This window comes from Microtus oregoni, unplaced genomic scaffold, assembly GCF_018167655.1.
Source record: "Microtus oregoni isolate MIOR12 unplaced genomic scaffold, Mior012 000001F_ref0000356, whole genome shotgun sequence".
Classification (NCBI taxonomy): Eukaryota; Metazoa; Chordata; class Mammalia; order Rodentia; family Cricetidae; genus Microtus; species Microtus oregoni.
Window position 1 is genome coordinate 74,287,849 of NW_024543060.1, and position 23,215 is coordinate 74,311,063.

At 45.5% G+C, this 23,215-nt stretch overlaps 1 protein-coding gene and 1 pseudogene across 2 annotated transcripts in view; one reads left to right on the forward strand and one right to left on the reverse strand.

Annotated features, from left to right (window-relative positions):
* Syt1 (synaptotagmin 1) overlaps nt 1-13,173 on the forward strand; it is a 497,758-nt gene extending 484,585 nt beyond the window's left edge. For both annotated transcript variants that reach the window (XM_041665163.1, XM_041665172.1), the window contains exons 10-11: nt 6,414-6,547; nt 9,974-13,173. In XM_041665163.1, the coding sequence (XP_041521097.1) occupies nt 6,414-6,547; nt 9,974-10,180 (341 nt within the window). In that variant the 3' untranslated portion in view covers nt 10,181-13,173. The remainder of the gene's footprint in view (nt 1-6,413; nt 6,548-9,973) is intronic.
* On the reverse strand, nt 6,031-6,307 carry LOC121458030 (annotated as a pseudogene).
* Nucleotides 13,174-23,215: the final 10,042 nt, after the last annotated feature.

A 23,215-nucleotide genomic window follows, 5' to 3' on the forward strand; every position in this document is an offset into this window, starting at 1 on the left:
TACTCCTAATCTCTGAGCCATCTCTCTATCCCTAGACCTATTAACTCTTGAAGATTGGAGAAGCCACTCAGAGTGCTTATCTGGCATACCTACGACCCTGGGTTCAATCCCAAGCCCCCCCTCCAACACACACACCTTGAAAGCACCTTGACTCTCATCCTCACACCTTGCTTAATAACAAAACAGAATCTCTTCGATTGATGGCTGCTTTAATAGTTTTCTGTTGCCAGTGTGAAAATATAATCAAGTCCCTGTCCTGAAACAACACTGTATATTCCCTTATAGTTCTATGGAGTTAGAGAAACTCCCATTCATTTAGAGAAGAGGAAAAAGTACTAGAATAGACCTATTGTATGATGTGGTAACTGTAGTCAGTAAGGAAGCCTTCTTGAAAATCTCTAAGACAGTACACAGTAAACATTCTCACCATGAAAAGTATGTGAAATAAATCCTGTTTGTTAGCCCAGTTCAACCACTCCACAATATACATGCATTAAAGCCATATTGCACATAGTAAATACAGTTTCTTCTTGTTTTGTTTCACAAGACAAGACAGAGACTTTGTGTAGCCTGGGCTATCCTATAACTAGCTCTGGCCTCCAACAAGCTGGCCTTAAGCTCACATGAAATCTGCTTGCCTCTGACTCCTGATCATGAGGGTTATAGACATGCATCACTGCTGCCCGCTGTTCATGCAATTTCTCTGTCCCAATGTAAAATGTTAACAGAGAGGTCTAACCCAACCATCTGTGAACTCAAGTCCATGTGTGAACAGGATTGTCCTTCCTGGAGGCTCTAGAGAAAAGGGCACCCCTTGTCACTATTTGGTTTTTTGGGGTTTTGTTTGTTGGTTGGTTTATCATTTCTAAATGTTTTCTTCTGGCAATCATCCACATACCTGAGCTTGTGGTGCCTTCTTGCTCAAAAGCAAGGCATGTTAGTTTACTCTTGCAAAACTAGCATTTGAGAGTCTGTGACAGAAGCTGGAGGCCAGCCTGAGCTATGGAGTGAGTCCCAGGCAAGCCTGTCTCAAATATCAATAAATAAAATAGCCCAACACATTAGCATATGCCCGACCCTTCCTCTGTAGTCATGTTTCCTTCTGATTGTAGCCAGCAAAGGTTCTTAGCATTTGTAAGGACTTATATGGAAAGAGGGGGCCCTTCTGGAAACCCCAGGCTGACCTCATTTGAAAGTCCTCGCTTTCAACACATTTGCCATGCCCCTTTGGCCACGCAGCATACTTGTAGGTTCTTGAGATTAGGATGTCATGTCTTCAGAAAGAGTTATTATTCTGCCTACCATTATTGTGAGCATTAGGGACACGTACTTTAATTTGCTGTATTAAAAAGACTTGTCGACATGGAAGCGTGCGAGTGATCTGAAAAAACCACATCAGAGTGTCCAGAAAATCCTCCAAGCCAGATCAGCTATTAGGACTGGGAGGAGATAAAGTCCAGCTAACCTGATTTCCAAAATGGGAAGAAAAAAAAAAAAAAAAAAGACAGCCACACAAGTTGTCTGGAAAGAAGCAATGACATTCAGAGCAAAGCCAAATGAGAGGCCTGACAATGACCCAGGCAGGCTGGGCCATGACGATCTCATGGCTGTTTCACTGACAGAGAAGTCCTACTTTCTAGTCTGTGTGTGTGCGTGGTGTGTGTGTGTGTGTATGTGTGTGTGAGCATGTGTATATAAGCATGTGGGAGGGTGAATGTATATGAGCATGTGTGTGAGCGTGTGCGTGTGTGTATGTGAGCGTGCATGTGTGTGTGCGTGCACTATGCATGTGTGAGTACAGGCACCCCAGCACCACACAAAGCACATGTGGAGGTCAGAGGTCAACTTTGTGATGTCATTTCTGTCCTACCTTTCTGTGGCTTCTAGGAATAGGATTCGGGACCCCAGGGTTCCCTGATGCTGGTCCCCAACTTCTCTTCTTTTGTTGAAGTCGCAGCCACAAGTCATCAGAAATTAGAGAGCAGAGAAAAAGATCTTTCTTCCTACCAAAGCCTTAAAAGAAGTAGACTAGTATTTTGAAACAGAAATGAAACAAATGAACGGCTTGCCACTTCTCTCCGCCTTGGGCCTCTCTGGGTGCAGCAGGGATTAGATGTTGCTAAAGAAGGGGGGTCGGTATTTGGATGAGGAAGATGTCCATGACTGCTTACTGCTGGGAACTGGAGGACCCCCCACAAGCCGCAAGGACACCGAGTGCCTGAAGGGGTGGCCCAGTTTCATGGCTTGCATAATTCGCCACACTATTTGCACATTCCCAAATCCCCAAGGGAAGTTTCCAACACCATGCCTAGTGTCTAGCTGCAGAACCCAAGAAAGGCCACAGCAGTAAGTCCCATCTCAGCCTATTGTGTCGTTTCCATAAAATTGTACCTTATGACAGACACAATCGCCAGGACTTTTACGCCACCATGACACTGGGAGTTTACAAGGACTTGCTTTCTGGAATAACCCCTAAAACAGACCAAAATTAATCATACAACGATCTGCTTTGTGGGAGAGGTAATCTTTGCTTTCAAAAATCTGTCTGTCCTCCAAGGATAAGCAAGACTCACTACATGGCTGTCTTCCTATTTAGGGGTCTCAGTGTCAAGCCAGGGAAACGAGAACAAGACTTGAGCTCATAAAAATCACTAATGAGATAAATGAGAGATTAGCATCATCTACAAAGGGATCAGAATTCAGGACAAGACCTCTGTGCAGTAAGGGAAGCCAGAGAACACTTGGGAATCAAGGCAGTCAAGGAGCAGAAAGTGGAGAAGCCTAGAGAAAAATGGAGAAACAGGCTAAGACTTCAGATTGCGGGGTCACAAAAAATGATCCCTTGCCTGAGTTGAGCACTGAAAAAACATATCCCCAAACTACCTATATCCAAATATGCAGGCTTTGGAGCAACAGAAACAAGATCTTACACTTACATTTTACTTGTTCATTTGACAAAAAAAGGGTGGGGGGGAGTAGAATGCAGCTGGGTTGGCAGAATGAACCCATAGCAAGCACAAGTACACCCCAAAATCTTTATTATGCATTAGACTGTTAAAGTAAGGTAGACTGGTGAATATAACATATGGTTTCTGTCCTTCAGGGGTATCTTAGGTGGGGTTTCTGTTCCTATAAAGAGACACCATGACAACTGCCATGCTTATAAAGGAAAACTGAGGTGGTGGCTCACAGTTTAGAGGTGTAGTCCATTATCATCATGGCGAGGAACATGGCACCGTGGTGTTGACATGGTGTTGGCTGCATCTTGATCAGAAAGCAACAGGAAATCAACTGGGAGCAGCCAGAGCCCAAGAGAAAAAAAGTTCACACCCACAGAGACACACTTCCTCCAACAAGGCCACCCCAACTCCAACAGAGCCACACCTGCTATTGATGCCACTCCCTTTAGGGGCCATTTTCTTTCAAACCACCACAAGAAGTCACATTCTACTGAGGCACAAAGAGAGGGAGGTAAAAACAACCTTTTTATCTGCTACTTTCTGAAACTATGTGGGCATTAGATTGCCTGTGTTATTTCTCCCAACTCAAGTTCTGAAAGGAGAGAGAAAATTTGAAAGGCTTAGCGGTAGTTATTTTGGATGACACTAATTTTTTTTCTTTTTATCTTTGCCTTCTGGTACTTTTCTATAATGAACTTGCATTATATATGAAATGGAAATTACTCAAGAAAAACATTAGAGAGATTTTTTTTTTCTTTCAGTCATGGTTTCTTGCGAGGTGAAGGTATGTCGCTCGCCCATTGGTAATGAAAGCTGGCTCTGGGCGCTCCCTCACCCCTCCAGTGTCTGACCTATTATTTTACCTTTGCCTAATGAGGCTTGAGGAAAAACTGCTCAGACAATCATCCTGACCTTTCCTCATCACTCCTGCCTTGCACACATGTAAAGACAGCTATCGCCAACCTTTAAGGCTTTGTATGATCACCCTGTCTAACACACACATAGAGAGAAAGAGAGTGTGTTAAGAGCATTGAGTGTGGACAAGTGACGGATTCTCTTACTCAACCCTCTGTAGTGGCATTTCATTTTTTTTATTTTAATAAATAAAGCTTGCCGGAAGACCAGAGAGTAAAACAACCCCACTGGTCAGCCTTACCGACCAGGCAGTGGTGACACACACCTTTAATCCCTGTAGCCACACTAGTTGCCGTAGAAACCGGGCAGTGCACGCCTTTAATCCCAGCCCTAGAGAGGATTATAAAATGGGAGGAGACAACTCTCAGACTCAGTCTCATTCTGAGATTCCTGGAGGCAGGATCGCCATTTCAGACTGAGGTCGAAGTAAGAGCCAGTGGCTGGCTGTTTTGCTTTTCTGACCTTCAGGTTGAACCCCAACTTCTCTGAGTTTTTATTAGTCATGCATCGACCCTCCTCCCATCTCAGCTCCAATGTGTCCTCCACAGAGGACCGCTGAGCGATTCCGTTCCTACTTGATTTTATACTCTGCGGTTGCTGCTGTTTCCTGTAAGCTCTTGGCTCAGCTCCTCCCTCGTCCCAAGCTCTTTAAAAGCTGAATATCGTTGCCCCGCAAGTCTGAACTCCCATCATGAAGACCAGAGATCTATTGTGCTCGGCGTTGCTCCTATCAGTAATAAGAAGGCCTAATACTTCTCAGCCACTCAACCAATGCTGGCCGTGTGAATAAATAAATAAATACAAAGTGGCCCCTTTGTTCTCATTAGCAAGCAACAGCTAAGCCCTCTGCCAGCTCACAAAAGCCAACTGTTAAATTCCCAGAAACTTTTATACACCCGTTGTTAAACAGTTTGCCGCTTAAAAGGGGCCACGGTAAGCACACTTACACCACAGAGATCCTCAAATGCTTCGTCAAGACATTTTCCTCCAAAGAGATGGTTTCCTGGCATACCACTGTCCTTTCCTTCCAAAGAAACTGGGAAATTCAGCTAGCGTGCCAATAAGCCCGCCACAGAGCTTGCTTAAAACCCCTCAATGAAAGGTGCTAGACACTTACAACATATTAAATAGAAGCTACATGATCACTCACCTGTGGGGGCTCAATCCTTTCCAATGCTAATTCGTGATCTACAACATGTGGCTCTGGCTGGTGAGAAGGCTCCGTGGGAAAGGGACCTGCTGCCAAATCTGATAACCTGAGTTTGAACCCTAGGACCCACGAGGGAAAAGGACAGACTCCCACAAGCTGTCCTTTGGTCTCCACGCATGCACTGTGTCGTGAACCCCACCACCACACAAATACAACAAAATGGTTTTGTTTTAGTACCAGGTTTTCCTTTTAGGCCACCAACCAGCCTCCAAATCATGGCGTGGGGACTTATTATTAGTTTTGAATGCTCAGCCCAGCTTAGGCTCCTTTCTGGCTGACTCCTTTAACTTAAATTAACCTTCTCTACCTTTACCTTTGGCCTCGGGGCTTATTACCTTTCTTACCTCTGTATCTCTTGCTTTCATTGCTTCTCTACGTCTGACTTAGAGCTCCTTGGCTTCTGGCTCCAGATGTCTTCCTCTTTTCCTTCATTCTCTTCTCTCATTCCCCTTCTAAGCCTAGATTCCTCCTCCTTTTTATTCTCTCTGCCTGCCAGCCCCACCTATCCCTCTCTTCTGCCTAATTATTGGCCATCCAGCTTTTTAGTAAACCAATCAGGTGCCTCAGGCAGGCAAGGTGAAACAGATGCAACACATCTTTACATAACAAAATGCACATCCTTACAACATCAAGCAAGTGCAGCAGAAACAAATGGAACACATCTTTACATAGTTAAAGTAGCATTCCGCAGCGGAAACAAATGGAACAACAAAAAAAGCATAAAAAATAAATAAATAGAAACAAATGGAACATACCTTTGCATAGTTAAAAAATATTCCACAACAAAATTAATAAAATGTTTTGTTTTGTTTTTGTTCTTATTTTAACTGTGCAGTGAAATTCTATTAGATGCTCTATCATGATTCAGGGACCATCATATACCCAGGTCCCCCTTTACTGTATGGGGAGAGGACAGGGAACAGAGGAGAGGTGGGTGAAGCCAGGTCAGATCTTCCCAGGAAATGTGACTTCTGCTTTGTCGTCATCCCAGGCTGAGAACCATGATGGGGCAGAGGGACTTGTACGCATGTCAGTACCACTTACACACGGAGATATTGCCACACACACCCCCTTGCAGTCATTGCCTTCTCGCCGCTGTGGCAGTCCAGACAGTTCTGGTTTGGGAAGTGGCTGTCAAAGGGGGCAGTTTTGCAGTTATTTTGGCCTTGATGTCTTCAGCCCTGGTACTGACTCCTAGAGACTGCCCTGGAGCAGCGGTAGTTCAATACGACCCTTAGCAAAGACGCCAAAGTCAGACCGTAATAAAATATTTTAGATAAAATAAACCACGCGTCTGATCCCCTAACGCTCCTGTATCTGTTTTTCAGACCCTTATGTCAAGATTCATCTGATGCAGAACGGCAAGAGGCTGAAGAAGAAGAAGACAACCATTAAGAAGAATACGCTTAACCCCTACTACAATGAGTCCTTCAGCTTTGAAGTTCCTTTCGAGCAAATCCAGGTAATATCAGACACGCGTGTGTCCTTCCATTCAATTTCACGCCTTCAGATCCCATCAGTGACAAGCATAGACCCTGCGAGTCGTCAGTGCCCGGGCCTCCATCAGAACTGCCCCGTGCACATTTGATGCCTGAACCTGGCCAGCCAGGACTTAATAAGACACACAGCATGAGAAGGGCTGAGCCATCGGCTGGAACAGCCAGCGGCCTTCTGCTGGGCAGAAATAAAGTGGAAAATAGAAAACCAACAGAACCGCTTTGCTGTGTCAATAAGTTTGTCTATGGCATCCAAACGCCAAGAAAGACCTTGCCTATGGACTCCCAGGCGACAATAAGCAGTCTGCCTCTATAGGGCAAAAATCACCAGCCCCCAACCTTCCGACAGTGGCTCACGCCCATTTTCGCATGCTAGGATGTGTGGATTTGCTTCTTTTCAACAGCTGTTAAGTAAGTAAATGCTACTGTTTCCCTAGGCTCGTCACTTGTCCCGTAACCTCCAGCTGTGAACACTTTGGGCCTTCTGGCAAATGCTGGAAACAGCCGTTTCGACCAGAATTTAGTTGGCAATATTGCTCAGTGAACTTTTTTTTTTTTTTGTTGAAACACCTCCTGGCATTTTATTTTGAATTCCACAAAGCAAGGTGTTGAGAGGAAATGAAAACCTTGTAAACTTACCTCTTTGGGCTACAATTCCATACCTACAAAAATACATCTCACTTATGAATTTCCAAACGTACAAATATATTCAGAGGGAGGCGTATTAAATATAACGAAATAAAATTTGTGATCTGGGGTGTCATTTCAGAGGAGAGAGACCCGAGCCTGCCACAAATCAGATTGGGCTTGGGAACAGAAGACACCTCGGGCTGTCCCTGCCTTCACTGCTCCTACAATTTTGCTTTTTTCTTTTAATCTGAGGATGCTATTTTCCCAGTCTTTGTATTTCCCTAAATCAGTGATTCTCAATCTTCCTAATGCTGTGACCCTTTGATACAGTTCTCCATGCTGTGGTGACCCCCAACCACAAAATTATGTTCATTTCTACTTCCTAACTGTAACTTTGCTACTGTTATGAATCATAATGTAAATATCTGTGTTTTCCAATGGTCTTAGGCAGCCCCTGTGAAAGGCTTGTTTGATCCCCCCATAGAGTTCATAACCCACAAGCTGAGAAGCACTGCCCTACAGGGACAGTGTCTTAACTGCTAACAAAGGGGTTTAGTTTTCTCTTAGGCTGAGCTTAGAAGATGATATGCCCGTCTTCTATCTTCCTCACTCCTCCTGAAACATTTTGTGAAGGAAGCAAGTTATGCTACTTTCTGAGAGTACGCAAAAAAAAAATACCTTGGTCACCGTGATCAAAAAATGCAGAAATAAACTACAGAGGCAACTGCTGAATTAGATTCATTGGGTGCCCTAATCAATTCACTCGTCACTAACCTAATCAAGTTTGTCCCAACTCTGAAAATGTCCCTTATATTTCCAAATAATGTTCCCATGCTGGTTCCTGCGTGATGATTGCATCACGGTGCCTTTGCTTAGGACAAGGCTGAGAATCAAAGCCACAAATCTTACCATCTTCCCCTTGCTCCCAAACACACCTAGTAAATAGGTAATTCATTTATTTTATTTATTTGTGGTACAGGGGGATGAACCAACTACCACTGAGCCATGCGCCCAACCTAGAAAAGTAATTTTCTTAATGCTGGCATCATAGTAAGACTGTACATAGAAGATGATGCTACATTTTGCATTCAAATTCTACATCCAAAAGCTATTGTTGGGCTCATGAGATGGCTAAGTGGATAAAGACTTGCTGCCAATCATGATAATCTAAAATTGATACCCAGGACCCACATGGTAGGAGGAGAGAACCAAATCTTTCAAGCTGTCCTCTCCACATATGCAACATGACACACACACATACACACACACACACACAATGAATAAATAAATGTACTAGAAAAGGAAATCCCTTTTAAAAAGAAAAGTATTATTGTAAATTTTATTTTATTTGGGGAGGGGTCAGAGGTGGAGGGTAGATTCAAAGGGATCACAAAAAGAACGGGATTAAGATATATGATGTAAAAGTCACAGAGAATAAAGAAAAAAAGAAAAAAAACAGTTGTTTTTGCTGTTCCAAAACTGTACCCACGTGTTATCTGTCAATATACCGACAGAGTAGTTCTGTCCTCAGAATCAAAGTCCCCCAATGCCATAACTCAGTGGCTCTTCGCCTGGGCCTGGCTTTCATCATTTTATTCTTCTTCCCCTTCATGCTGGCCACAAATTGATATAGCTACTTTATTTTAATCCTTTATCTTTCTATCCAGTGTCTAAATCAGAGCCATCGCATATTCTGACTAACCAAATTCATTACTTGGGAAGTAGAACCGAGATGCTCTTTAGAGACTGTATCTTTTAGGCTATAAAATGAATTTGTTTTCCTTGATTCCGTCAGTCCAATAGAGGGAGTTATTAAATAGACCCTCACAGTCTGATGAAGAAAATCACGTGTGTCCTAAAGTGACATCCATTTAATATCAATGCCAGATGCCCAGTAGTTACTAATTCATGTTCAATAAGAGAATCATAGTCAAGGAAAAGCACATTTTTTCCATTGCTGCCTTTTTTTTTTCTTTGAAAGATTTCTACCAAATTGTCACTGTTCATGGTTACAATTATATGGTTAGGACAAATCCTTTTAGTTTTCCATAAAACCCTTGCTGTCACTTCTTGGAATGAGGTCATAATGAATGATTACTCAGAAAGTCTTATTAAGAAAACAGCAACAGCAAAATAGAACAGCCTAAGTCCTAATCTAAGAACACCCATGGATGAGATGCGTAAGGCAGTGTCGCAACAAACCACGGGTGTTTGGCGTGTTTGTCTCCAGTATAGAACCTGGACACCAACTCACTCCCCTTCCTCATGTGATCTCAGACAGGTTAGAGAACTTTTGTGAGCTCCCAGTAGCTCTCCTCTGTGCCATGGACATAAATATTAATAGGATCCATTGAGAGACATAACTAAATTATTTCTTCTGTAAAGTTGAGATACTATGAAGCACGTAATAAAAATCAGGATAGATGTATTGAGATGACCGTCAGTCTTGACGACACCCACCTGTAATCTAACACTTGGGCGAGGCCAGAAACAGAAAGATCAGGAGTTCCTCAGCTTGAAGCCGGTCTGAGGTACATGAGACCCTGCCCCTACCAAATAAAAGGTAATAAGATGGTGGTGACCACGATGATGGTAGTGACAAGTGACCATAATGTAGAGCTAGAACAATAAAAACTGGGCTGACGTTTCCATGGTCACATACTCTCAAGCCTCCTCCTGCTAGTCTGGAGTGGAAGCTGTAGTTCCCAGGGCTTCATCCGTAGGGCCAGCTGACCTTTGGTGCACTTTGTGTCCTCTTCCAGAAAGTGCAGGTGGTGGTGACGGTTTTGGACTACGACAAGATCGGCAAGAACGACGCCATCGGCAAAGTCTTCGTGGGCTACAACAGCACCGGCGCCGAGCTGCGACACTGGTCAGACATGCTGGCCAACCCCCGGCGACCCATCGCCCAGTGGCACACTCTGCAGGTCGAGGAGGAGGTTGATGCCATGCTGGCCGTCAAGAAGTAAGAGGAAGAAGAAGCCTTTCTGCGTTTGCCCACCTAGTGCTCTTTAGCCGGTATCTGTAAATACCTCAGTAATATGGGTCCTTTCAGTTTCCAGCCACGCATTCCTAACACGAGTCAGTGGTACTTCAGACCCTGTTTTGATTTGCACAAATTTCAGTGTAGAGAGCCCCCCCCCGTGCCCTTCATCCATGCCACTGCCCTCCAAATCTACTCTTCTTTTAAGCAATATGATGTGTAGATAGAGCATGATGAAATTATGTATTGTATCACACCGTTGTATATACCAGTATGCTGAAGATTTATTTCCGGTTGGTGTATTTGTATGTTGTAAGCGTTTCCTAATCTGTGTATATCTAGATGTTTTTAATAAGATGTTCTATTTTAAACTATGTAAATTGACTGAGATATAGGAGAGCTGATAATATATTATATGGTAAATATAGTATCGTCTGCATTCCAGCAAAAAAAAAAAAAAATACCGACTTGAAAGGCACTAGTACCGTGAATCTGACGTCTTAAAGGACAACTTAAACATAAGCTATTGACATTTGAGTACCAAGATTCGCCCGCACGACATCTCTGGTGGGCGGACCCCATTCTGTAGCATTCTTTCCCAGGCAAATAGCATGACCCGAGAAGCATATCCAGGCTGACCTCAAGGAAGCGAAGCCACGACCCAGAATAGCATCTGTCTGTATGTCTCTGCAAAGCTAAAACCATGACTTCACTCTCACGTTCAGGGAAGCGAGTTCAGTGAGTTCCTAGGACTGCATCAAAGAGCAGCACCGGGCTGGTGTTCTCTGCGTGTGTGTGTGTGTGCGCGCGCGCGTGTGTGTGAATGCAAGGATGAAAGTATGCTCGTATGTTACGTGTGGCGCATGCTTTCGTTTGGGGTTAGGGTGGGGGAGGAGAAGCGGAGAGAAGTCAACGTTTCTGAAATATTGCCTGACTCTTTAAACAGAAAATAGTAGCTCTCCATGATTACATTATTTCTATAAGACGTGCAACCTGTGAATTCTGATCCAGACTTCACACCGATAACGATTCCAAAAGGTCTGCGCGTGAGACTTTATAAGGAAATATTTTATTATACAAAAACCGGATTAGAAGGAATGCAGAATATTTTTAACACAGCAATCTGTGCTTATTCCACAAAATCACTTTGTGGTAAACAGACAGTATTGTAAAATCCCATCAAAAGATGAAAAATAAACAATTAGCCATAGTTCTGAATGCACTTCGATTAAGCCAAAACAGACAGCTAGTGATCTTTTTATATGCTCTTTTTACTTAAGTTTTAATTTGTCCTTTAAACAAAGGCGAAACAAAAAAAAAAAAAAAAACAAAAAAAAAAAACCAAGAACAAGTTCCAGTAAAACTGAAGCAACCTCTTATGTACACTAGATGCTTGACTTAGGAGGAGTTTTTAACTGTTTTCCATGTTATCCTGTAGTAAACGGCACTACTCTGAAGCCACTAGTCATTCCATAAGAGTCTTAAGGATTGCTCTGTGTAACACTGTGACTGCCCTGTGTGCTTAGACACGTAGTTTCCTCAGTGGATAGCACTCAACTTATTCCGTAGTGATAATCGTAACAATACTGCCATTCCCTCTTACCGCACTGCCCAATGTGTGTGTAGCACAACAAACAGTTCTCATTACTAAGGACCAATTCAGAACTGGACAGCTATGCATAGGACAGAAAGATACAAAGAGCGGGGGTGGGGGGGGGAGAACACACAGCATCTTGTTGACACTGTGCACTAGTCTGTATTCGTCCCCCGCTGTGGTAGACAGCCACTTCAGGAAGGTGAGCCTGCTACCTAACGCAGCTTCGAGTCTCCTCTCCCACGGGCTGCTGGGCCCTGTCTTCACCTCTAGGCCACAGAGAGTAGCAAAGATCCAAAGTGAGAGACAGTCTTCACAGGTACCAAAATAAAATGGAGGGAGGGATGGTAGGCATGGCCTCGTGCTCCATCTTTAGGATGGAGCTCCGTGGTTAGGACAAAACTCGAGAGAATCCCCCAAAAAGGGCTGTTGGTGGGCTTTAAACACGGGGTTGGCTGTTCCTCCCCCCCACCCCATACACACACCACCACAAAAATCAAATCCCAATGGTGATTTTTTTTTTTCCTCATCGGAGAAACGGTAAACCCTTTGCCTCTCATCCCCATCACAGCAAACTCTTTAGAAATAAGACAGACACAAAGGACGAGGAGAAAAGCCTTTCCTGCGGATGAGCAGCACTTTTTAAAAGCCAAACATGGGGATGATAAGAAACGCACACTCACGGGTAGGCTTAAACAGCAGTTTAAAGAGGAGACGCAAATGAGATGCTTTCCTATATAAGGGACCAAGCCCTACCAAAGAGGAGGCGTTGGCTTTGAAAAACATGGCAAACACCAGACAGACCCTGACATTTGATTTCACCATCTCCCGATTTAAGTTGTACACAGTGAAAGCAACATGCCCAAAGGCGCGGCTCCCAGCTGCCGAACGGACATTATTTCCCACATCCCGATACCGCTAGCGTCATCCTCTTACAACACTGCCAACATGGGGTTGCCACCGTAGACTTAGTTGGTACTATATCATCTCTCATGAGCCGGTGACCGGACCTGCTTTATGACCAAGCGTCATCTTCAGATAAACCACATGTACCTTCCTGGCAAGGCTGTGTAAAGTCTTAGATGCTGATAACCCTAGAAAGATCCTAGTTGCCTTTGTGTATATTTACTGCCTGCTTGAGTGTTTCTCTGTGTGGGTTTCCCTGTGTCTCGTAGAAATGTTGGGGTGTTTTTCTTCTTCTGCCATAAGGCTCGTGGCCCGCGAGCCAACTCCTTTAGCTGTATTTTTCCCTTCATTTTTTGATAAGTGGTTTAAATTTTGTTTCACTTTGTGTAGTGAACCCCCTGGTAGTTTTCTGATTGTTGTTAAAAAAAATGACTTAACATATTACATGGATACTCAATAAAAATGTTTTATTTCCTGTTGATGGTGGCTGTCTTTCAACTCCTTTTTTGTTCCCGGCTCCTCCAGTGTTACTAGAGGGCGGGTTGACCTTGTGGATGGCCAGAAGTGGTGGCAGCTGAAAGAAAGCTAGTGCTAAATGCCAGCCTCAAAGTCACTTCGGGGACAACAGAGATGCTGCAGGGCATCTGCCCAGTAACCTTCCTCACCTGCGCGGTCCTCTGCGCCTATTGCAAAGGCCCTTAGCGTAGTTCAGAACTTTTCAGTTTGCCTAAAATGTGTCCCAGAGGGATTCCAGTGCCAGCCAATACACACTTCCCCCAGAACAAAATTAAAATGAAAGTGTTCTAAGTGTCTCTTTGGAGGAGAGACTGAAGGTTAAAGTCCATGCCGGCTACAATGATTAGAAGCAGATGATTGACTTTCCAACATTCGTTTGATTTCAGTGTGGGGCTTGCTAAGGACAGTTCTTTACCAGACGCTGGGTGGAGCCCATCCCCAAACTGACATGTAAACTCCTGGTACACGGTGGGGACATGGGGCCGGCAAGATCAGTAGAGAAAGGCAGTTCCCTGAATATCTGACAGCGGGACTTTGATCCCTAGGACCCTTGTAAAGAAAAGAGCGAGCACTGTGTAGCTGTCTGTTGATTTGCATGAGTGCTGTGGTACACACACACAAATATACACATGCATACACACATATACACACCATATAAAATAAGCAATTATATATGTGTGTATATATATATACATGTATATGTATATAAATATATATACAGTTTTTTTGAGAGAGGGTTTCTCTGTGTAGCCCTGGCTGTCCTGAAACTTGCTCTGTGGACCAGCCTGGCCTCGAACTCAGAGATCTGCCTGCCTCTGCCTCCCAAGTGCTGGGGTGAAAGGTGTGTGGCATTTTGCCTGGCTAAAAATTTTAATCAAAAGAAAAAGGCATAAAAACTTAGCTCAAACTCAGAACCCATGTAAAAGAGCAGCTATAGTGGTGGGGTCATATAATCCCACAGAACAGGGAAAGACAAAGGCAGCCAGGCCCCAGGAGCTCTCTGGCCAATAAGCTTAGTCTACTTGGCTAGCCTGGGGCCAGTAGCAACTGTCTCCAAAAACAAGGTGGACAGACCTGAAGAATGTTACTCAAGATTGTCCTCTGACCTTACACAAATCAAGCACCTTTGGCCCCCATACTTTCACTAGACCGATGACAGCACAGGCTGTGGTGTGTCATCTTGGTCCCCTTGCAGTCTGGAGGGTCCTTCCTGCAGTTTCTCTGGTGTTGCCTGCTGACAGTGTACCCTGTCCCTCTGCTGCTGATGGCTGTTCCACCTAAACTCAGTGAGTGGCGCACATGGCTGAACTCAGCTCCACAGCCGGAGGGGATGGTTCAGCGATGTGTCCATATCCCATGGCTGATTCAGGAACTCTATCTCAGCAGCCCAGAGAGATGGTTCTGGAATATGTCCACATACACTACTGAGAGGCTGGAGAGATGGCTCAGTGGTTAAGAGCACTGCCTGCTCTTCCAAAGGTCCTGAGTTCAATTCCCGGCAACCACATGGTGGCTCACAACCATCTGTAATGAGATCTGGTGCCCTCTTCTGGCCTGCAGATATACATACACTACTGATTTGGGAACTCTATCTCAGCAGCCCAAAGAGATGGTTCTGGGATAAGTTCACATTCATGGCTGATTCAGGACCTCCACCCAGATCATCTCCATAGCCCAGAGCAATCAATGGTGGAAAAAATCTTTTGCAACGGTTCTGTAGCTCAACGTCTAGCCAGTTTTCTTAACCCATTTGCAGGCGTGTTTCCTACAAGATCTTCTCAGAGAAAAAACCCTTTCTGGGTGCTGGAGAGATGGCTCAGTGGTTAAGAGTAATGGCTGTTCTTCCAGAGGTCCCGAGTTCAATTCCCAGCAACCACACGGTAGCACACAACCATCTGTAATGAGATCTGGTGCCCTCTTCTGGCCTGCAGGGATACATGCAGACAGAACACTATATAATAAATAAATCTTTAAAATAAATAAATAAAATATAAACCCCTTTCTGTTAGCTTCATTCTGGGGGTCCCAAGAACACGGTCTTGGACAGGGGAGATCACAGGAAGTTTCCAAGAGAAACCAGGACAAGAAAGAAATCCTCATGGATCTGGTAGGGGTCACCCAAACCATGGCAGCACGGGCAAGACGTTCTTTGACCTCTTAATAAAACTCTCTGCCGGTCACCTCCATCATACTTCCTGTTTCAGCCATTAGTCACTCCAAAGGAGGACAGGAACCAAGCCTCAGAGGCTTCAACAGCCTAAGGAAAGACCATGGAATTACTGAGAACTATGAGGCAGCGGGGAGAAGACTTTTAAATGGGGAAAAGAAAGGCAGCAGGCCAGGTTACAAACAAAATGTCATCAGCATGGTAAGCCCAATGGTTAGCCTGTCCCTGCTGAGGGTTTTGTTTCATTGAAAAACTCTCAAAAATAGACCCAAAGCAAATGAAAGAATATTTGTAATGATTTACCAACGGCAACCAATAATCGCCTATGCTCTTCTCAGTTCCTGCTTCCCCAAAGGCTTCCCAAGTCTAAAGCAAACACAGGACACTTCTTAGATGTATTAATCAGAAAGCAAATCCACTTCACGTGTTACAGAAGGACATTTAATATAGAGAATGCGTTATACGGCGAGTGCTGGGAAAACAAAGGGAACCTCTGAAAGGTTAAGAGGATTTAGTGCTGATGGCATCCAGGGGTCTGGGGAAAGTGACCTACAGGCTCCAGGACCTATCGAAAAGACTGACTCAGAGTAGGGCAGGTAACAGATAAGAGCTTCCCAGGAGGTTCTGGGAAGGCCAGATGGCCCTTATCAGTGACTGCTCTGGGAGCCAGGACAGAATTCTGTCTCCTCCCCTCCTACCCCTACCTCCCCAGTGGGCAAGAGATTCCGGGAAAAACATCTTCACAGGTTAAGACCACATCCCAAGCGTACTGTAGAGGACAGGTTGGAATGGGGACAGAGAACAGAAGCCTGTGGCCAATGCATGCCGAAGCCTTGGGCCAGCTGGGAACACTTAATGTGGATGTTTATGCCTTCTTCAAGGAGGCCTCCACTGTTCCTTTCTGAGCTCCCACACAAGACTCTACCCGAGAAGGTGCACAGCAATTGCATCCTCACACTGCCGGGCAGAGAGCTGCTTCCTGCAGATTCAAACTCTGATGGCGCCTCTTCTCTCCCTATGGCGTATCCTTGGTACCTATGCCCCAGAGGCTTTGATTTGCAGCAACTGACAAGCTCCATGCAAATTCTTACTATTAAAATAGTGAGATGGCAACCAAGTATTAAAAAAAAAAGTCAGGAGAATAACAATGAGAAATACTCTATGTGCAAAGGACATTTCCAAAACACACCAGGTAATAATCACTCAGAACAAACTCTAAGAAGGAACCAGTAATAGCCTGCTGGTGCGAGCCTGTTGAGAACTTGGGTAACCTGGGTATGGCCGCATATTACCTGCATTTAAAATCGCCTGCTTCAGCCATCTTGATTTCCTCATTCCTCACCCCCACCAGGGTGGGCCCATTTCCACGGTTCCAACATTCGCCCTCGACGGTAGCATTTGGCCAACCCAACTTTTCTCCCATGCAAAATGTACTTGCATCCGCCTGCCAGGCCTCCTGCAAAGTTAAAAAGCTTTTTTCAGGGACTAGATCAAGACTCGCTTCCTTTTTCCACTATCCTCTTATCTCTGCCAGCTCCCCACCTCCTGTGACTGGAGAGAGCAGGGCCCAGTGTAGATGCTTTTGGTAAGATGGTTTGAATTGGGGGGGGGGGGGAGTGGGAGGAAAGGGGAGAGGCAGAGGGAGGGGAGGCAGAGAGGGAGAGAGAGGGAGGCAGTGAGAGAGGGAGGCAGAGAGGGAGGGAGGCAGAGGAAGAATGCCTCTTGGTTCACTTAACTAGGAAAGTTCGAGTAGCTCCATCATAAACAGCTGGATTATAATCAGGGTCCCCACTCCCACTTCCTCTCCCTCCTCCTCCCTGCCCCCCTGGCAGAAGGAAGTTCTTTCCCAACATCCTTGAAATTCCCACACCTCGCTTGTGTGTCTGGAATAAACACATCTACAGATAAACACCATGGCTACGAAATATAAGATTTGCTTTGCCAGAATTGAAGTCCGTCCCTCTAGAGCCAGAAGCTTGGGGATGGAGGAAGGTTGGGCCCTGGACAGAAAAGCTTGACAGTTAACAGGATAGGGGTGGTTATGAAAACCAAAGCGATAGGCCCCTGATTCTCTACCTCCAGCATATATAATTCAACACGTACACAGGCACAGCAACAGCCTGCTCCTCCTTCCTTCTGAGTACGAGCACTAATTAGAGAGGAAAACTTGCCATTTCCTTGTGTCCCACCTTGCAGTTACTTACTGAAAATATCTATTCCCCTTGTATGTATCGCCAGGAAAGTCAACCAGCTGCCCTGTGATCCGAATAGAACGAGACCAAAGCATCACTTTTGATCTCAGTCCATAAGTAAAACTACTATTATTGAATTTTATCATTAAATGAGCCTAACACGAAGCCAGAATGGGGAAGGAACTGTATCGCTCTAGGCAGCTCCTAGCAACTTTGTTTCCCCGCGGAAGATTATGTTCTGGGTCCGGACAGAACCACCGCTCAGCAGTTGTAATTCTAGTTTTCACTGAAGCTGATACTAGTTCCTTTCACATATTGTGAAAAGCTCGTTCTCTGGTTACTACATAGTCTTTGTTTTTGTTTCAAGACAGGGTTTTTCTGTGTACCCTTGGCTGGTCTGGGGCTTGCTCAGTAGACCAGGCTGGCCTTGAACTCACAGGGGGAAAGGTTTTCTAGCTGTGTGGAAGAGAACAGCCAGAGGCGTCTGGAAGAGCCCAGAGCAGAGAGAAAAAGGAGTAGACTAACATGGCCAACAAACTGGGATTGGATGTGAGAGGAGAGGAAGAGAGGGGAAGAAGGGGAGAGGGGGAGAGCAGGGGAAGAGGGGGAGAGCAGGGGAAGAGGGGGAGAACAGGGGAAGAGGGGGAGAGGGAGAGAGGAGGGGGAGGAGGGAGAGAGGAGGGGTAGGAGGGGGAGAGGGGGAGAGGACCAGCCACCTTTGGAGACCTGTGACATGCCCATCTGTTTGTCTCTCCTTGTGGGACTGGCTGCCCCATCGAGGTCTCTCACCCACCATGTGGCTCCCTGCCTGGAACTTGTGGCCCACTGCAGCCACTTGGGGAGCTGCACCATCCCTGCCTGGGGCTGGCTACTCTCGGGACCCACTGCCTGCTGCCTGCCACCACTTCACCACCCTAGGGACCTGTGGTGTGGTCTCATGGCCCACTGCCGCCACTTGGGGATCCGCAGCATTTTACTTTTCCCCTGCTACATAACAGTGGCCTCCAGGCTCTCTCAGCAGAAAATGGCCCCCTGGCTCTTCTTACCCCAGCCCTACCCTAAACTTCTCCCACTTATAGGTTTACCAGCTCCCTTCCCCAGTTTCCATTCCAATCTAACCCTGTCATTTCAGCCCTGCGCTCTCTTGGTTCTGTCTTTGCTTTCTCTCTTGTCTCCCCTTGGTCCTCATCTCTCACACTCCCTCCCTCCCTTTCTCCCTCCCTCCTTTCCACTCTCTCCCTCCCTCTCTCTCTCCCTCTCCCTCTCTCTCTCTCTCCTCCCTCTCTCTCCCTTCCCTCCCCTCCCTTTCTCTCCCTCTCTCTCCTCCCTTTCTACCTTCCCTCCCCTCTCCCATTCTCTCCCTCACCCTTTTTCCCTTTTTCTCTCTCCTTCCCCTCTCCCTCTCTCCCCCTCCCTCTTTCTCCCTTCCCTCCCCCTCCCTTTCTCTCCCTCTCTCCCCTACCCTCTCTACCTTTTTCTCTCTCTCCCTCTCTTCCCTATCCTCTTTCCCGCCCTTTCTCCCTCTCTTTCCTGGTCGCCCCCACACAGCTCCTTTTCCTTTCTAACCACACAGGTCTCTGAGTGAGCCACGTGATCTCACATCTCCATGCTTTCTTCCCCACCTGAGATTCCCTGTTAAAATCCCACAAGCTGGTCAAGAAGGTAGGAAAGGGGCACAGGTTCAACAACTAAAGGATTCAGGCCACCTGAAGAAATATAGAGATCCTTGTTTATAAACGCACTGTATTGCCACACTCTGTAAGACTCAACCGCCAGCCTCGGGTTTAATTCAGTGAGGCTAACTTCTAGCTCTCAAACGGTCCACCCTACCCACAAAGGTCCCTGGACCTTAGGCAAGCAGCAACGCCCTCTGGAGCAATCGGCCTAGGAAAATACCCCACTTTGCTTGGCTAAGTTACAGAATATTTTTACTCTGGAGAGAAGGAACACCCATCAACAGCAAGTGCACAGCAAAAAAGAAAAAAAAAGAAAAAAAGAAAAGAAAGAAAAGTATATATGATTTATAGAAGGAACTAGAAGGTAGGTCCCAGTTTCCCATCACTGTCAAAGTTGCTTCATTCTCTTACATCTCCCTCGAAGTATTTGCTTCTGGGCTTTTCCCAGTGAGGAACAGAACTCAGGAGCTTCAACTTAGGCAGAAATCTTTGGGCTGAGTGACTCATGATCCTTTCTTCTGCCTCTGCTTCGGAAGATCAGCTGCTGATAAACTGTGGCCCAGCAGGGAATTAGGGCAAGGAGGAGGCCACGGGGCCTCTCTCCCTTCCATCCGCATTAACACTTGGACGATGAGCTCATCCAGACCTGCATGTGTGCCCTGGAAAGACCCTCCCATTTGTTGAGGTCTCTTTAGGTAGCTGTATGTATTCTCGGCTTATTTACTCTGTATTAAGTGCTAGCTAGCTCTTTGCTAGGGAGTCTTCGCTAGGAAATATTTGTGTTAGCATTTGGAGCTGGTTATACATTCAATTACACAGCGCACACACATACCCAATTCATTTAGTGAAGTCGTGAAGTCTCGGTACCTTACAGAGTGACTACATTTGAATCTATAACCTTCACAGAGGTTCAGGTTAGGCCCCAAGGGTGGACCCTACTCATTCTGACTGGTGTCTCCTTAAGAAGAGATAATCTGGATAAAGACACCAAAGGCATCACAGGCACAAGAGAATGACCCTGAGACCAGGCAGCCAAGGGACCATCTGCAGGGACGGAGACTGTAGGAGAAGCCATTGACCTTGGGTTTCCAACCCCAGAACTCTAAGCAGCACACATCTCTGTTGTTCAAGCCCCTCGTGTTGTGGAATCTGTTCTGGCAAAATACTACAGAGTCTGGAACAGAATTTAAAACTCTTTAAATTCTGTTGAAGCAGGCGCCCGGGCAGGGCTGATTTCAGCTGCCCTTGAAAGACACTACACTGTTTCCCCGAGTCTTCAGAGGCAGGAAATACCCTTTGTGTCCCTCCTTTCCTCACCCTCTGGTTGGAACAGCATCTCCCTCCTACCCTGTTCACCCTCCCCAGTCTGTCTCTGTCCTGCCCAGACATCCCTGCTCCACAAAACTCCAGACTCAAGAAGTTGAAGTGGGGTAGTTTTTTTCAGACTTACCTTGAACTGAGCAGGGTTCGTCACAGGAACACAACCAACAGGGTATTTGCACGTGTACATGACTAGAGATACAAACACTCTAGTAGAAAGGCTTGGAGCGTTCAGGACATGAAGAGGCAGGCGGGTGGGTGAGACGCTGAAGAAGGAGCTGTGAGTCACGTCCACGGCCGTCTTCTGACTGCTGTAGAATATCATTTGAACTAGGCAAAGATGTGCTACATTTGTTTACGCTGCGGGATATTACGTTAACTGGATAACTTTTGTTTATGCTGTGTTTGCTCAGTTATGTCAAGATGTGTTTCATCTGTTTCACCTTGGCTGCCTAAGGCACCTGATTGGTCTCATAAAAAGCTGAACGGCCAAAAGCTAGGCAGGAAAGGGATAGGTGGGGCTGGCATGCAGAGAGGATAAATAGGAAGAGAAATCTAGGCTTGAAAAAAAAGAAAAGAAGAGGAACAAGAATCAGGGAAAGAACAGAATGTGGGACACCCCTGAGACATGAAGTCAGACAGTCACCAGACAGACAGACATAGAAAAGCAGTGGAAGTAATATATACAGAAGAAAGATCATAAGCCCCAAGATAAAAAGTAGATGAAGAGAAATAGGTTAAGTTAAAAGAGCTTAGCTAGAAGCAAGTCTAAGCTAGGCCAAACATACAAAATTAGTAACAAGTCTCTGTGTGTGTCATGATTTGGGAGCTGGTTGGTGGTGACCCAAAAGTAAAAGCCTGGTGCAGATGACAGAATTCTTTTTTTTTAAATATTTATTTATTTATTATGTATACAATATTCTGTCTGTATGCCTGAAGGCCAGAAGAGGGTGCCAGACCTCTTTACAGATGGTTGTGAGCCACCATGTGGTTGCTGGGAATTGAACTCAGGACCTTTGGAAGAGCAGGCAATGCTCTTAACCACTGAGCCATCTCTCCAGCCCGACAGAATTCTTTTTTGCTCTGAGGAAGTCATTCTTTCTTCTAGTCAGGCCATTGGCTGCTTTCTGAGGCCTACCCATGTCATGGAAGGTGTCCCACTTCCTAGAATCCCCTGACCTAAATGTTCACATTACCCTGAAACATATACTGGAAGTCTTAAATATACATGAGGTAATATTGAGGTCTATTGTTACCTTCAGTTGCTAATAGCTAACAGTAGCTTCGGTTCTCAATTTGACATTCCTGGGGAGACTGAACCTCAACTGAGAAGCTGCTTCCTTCAGATTGAACTGTGGGTATATCCATAAGGCATTTTCTTAATCACTAATTGATTTTGGAGGACCTAGCCCACTGTGGACAGAGCCACCCCTCATCAAGTAAACCTGGGCTCTACAGGAAGAGGAACTGGTAGGCCAGGGGAAGCAAGGCCAGTAAGCGATCGTCCTCCATGGTCTCTTCAGCTTCTCCTTGAGTTCCCACCTGATTTTCTTTCGTGATGAACTGTGATCTGGGGGTGGTAAAATGAAATAAACCCTTTCTTCCCCAAGTTCCTTTTGGTCACGGTCTTTATCATAGCAAAAGCAACTCAGCTAGACCAGTTGCACATCGTGGTAACTCTAGTCAACAGTACTGTTTACTATTTCTCAAAATAACCAAAAGAAAATGTATACTCCATAGTGTAGAATGGAGTCTACACACACGTGTTATCAATAGCTTAGGCCTATACACTGTTAATATTTGTTCTGAATTAACATCTCACCAGGCCAAAACCCTGGAGGAGCACAAGGGCTGTGCAGGCAGATAGGAACTGAACTTAGTGTTATCCCAGACGTATGCAGCCCAAATTGAGGGAAGAGTGGTGGCGCACACCTTTAATCCTAGCTCTTGGGAGGCAGAGGCAGGCAGATCTTGCGAGTTCGAACCTGGTCTCCCTGGGTGAGTTCCAGGACATCTAGGACTACACAGAGAAACCTGTCTCAAAAAGAAAATGATAACGGGAGTGGTACTGACATGGAGTCTCACAAACATGGCTGACCACCTGACTGTGGTGAGCAAGACCGAGCTCCAGAGTGATTGCCTCTTCTACACACGCATGCATGCACAAACTTCTCATATAACCTGCTGGCTGGAGAAGTCATGTCAAGCACTTTTTAACCTGTTAACCATCTGCCCTCTTACGTGGCCAGGTCTCAGAAAGAAGCACAACTTCAAGATCCAGCTCCCGGCACCGCTCACTGGCACTTGCCGTGACAGGCATTATGAATTCCAGCGCTCTGGGTACCATACCGCTAAAAATGACAAGTAAACAAGATGATGGATATAATAATTAGCTTAATTTAATCATTCGACATTGTTTGCGCATATCAAACCATCATACTGTATCCATGAATGTACGCAATTAAGAGCTGTGAATTTAAAATAATCACAAGCTGGAGGTGTGCGCAGTGGTACTGGGCTTACCCAGCATGCATGAGGTCCTCCCTTGGAGCCACAGAAACGGTAATAATGTCAATCTCAAATTTAAGCTTTACATTAACAGGCTCATCCATAATAATAATTTACCAACTACCTGGCTACTGGGGTTCAA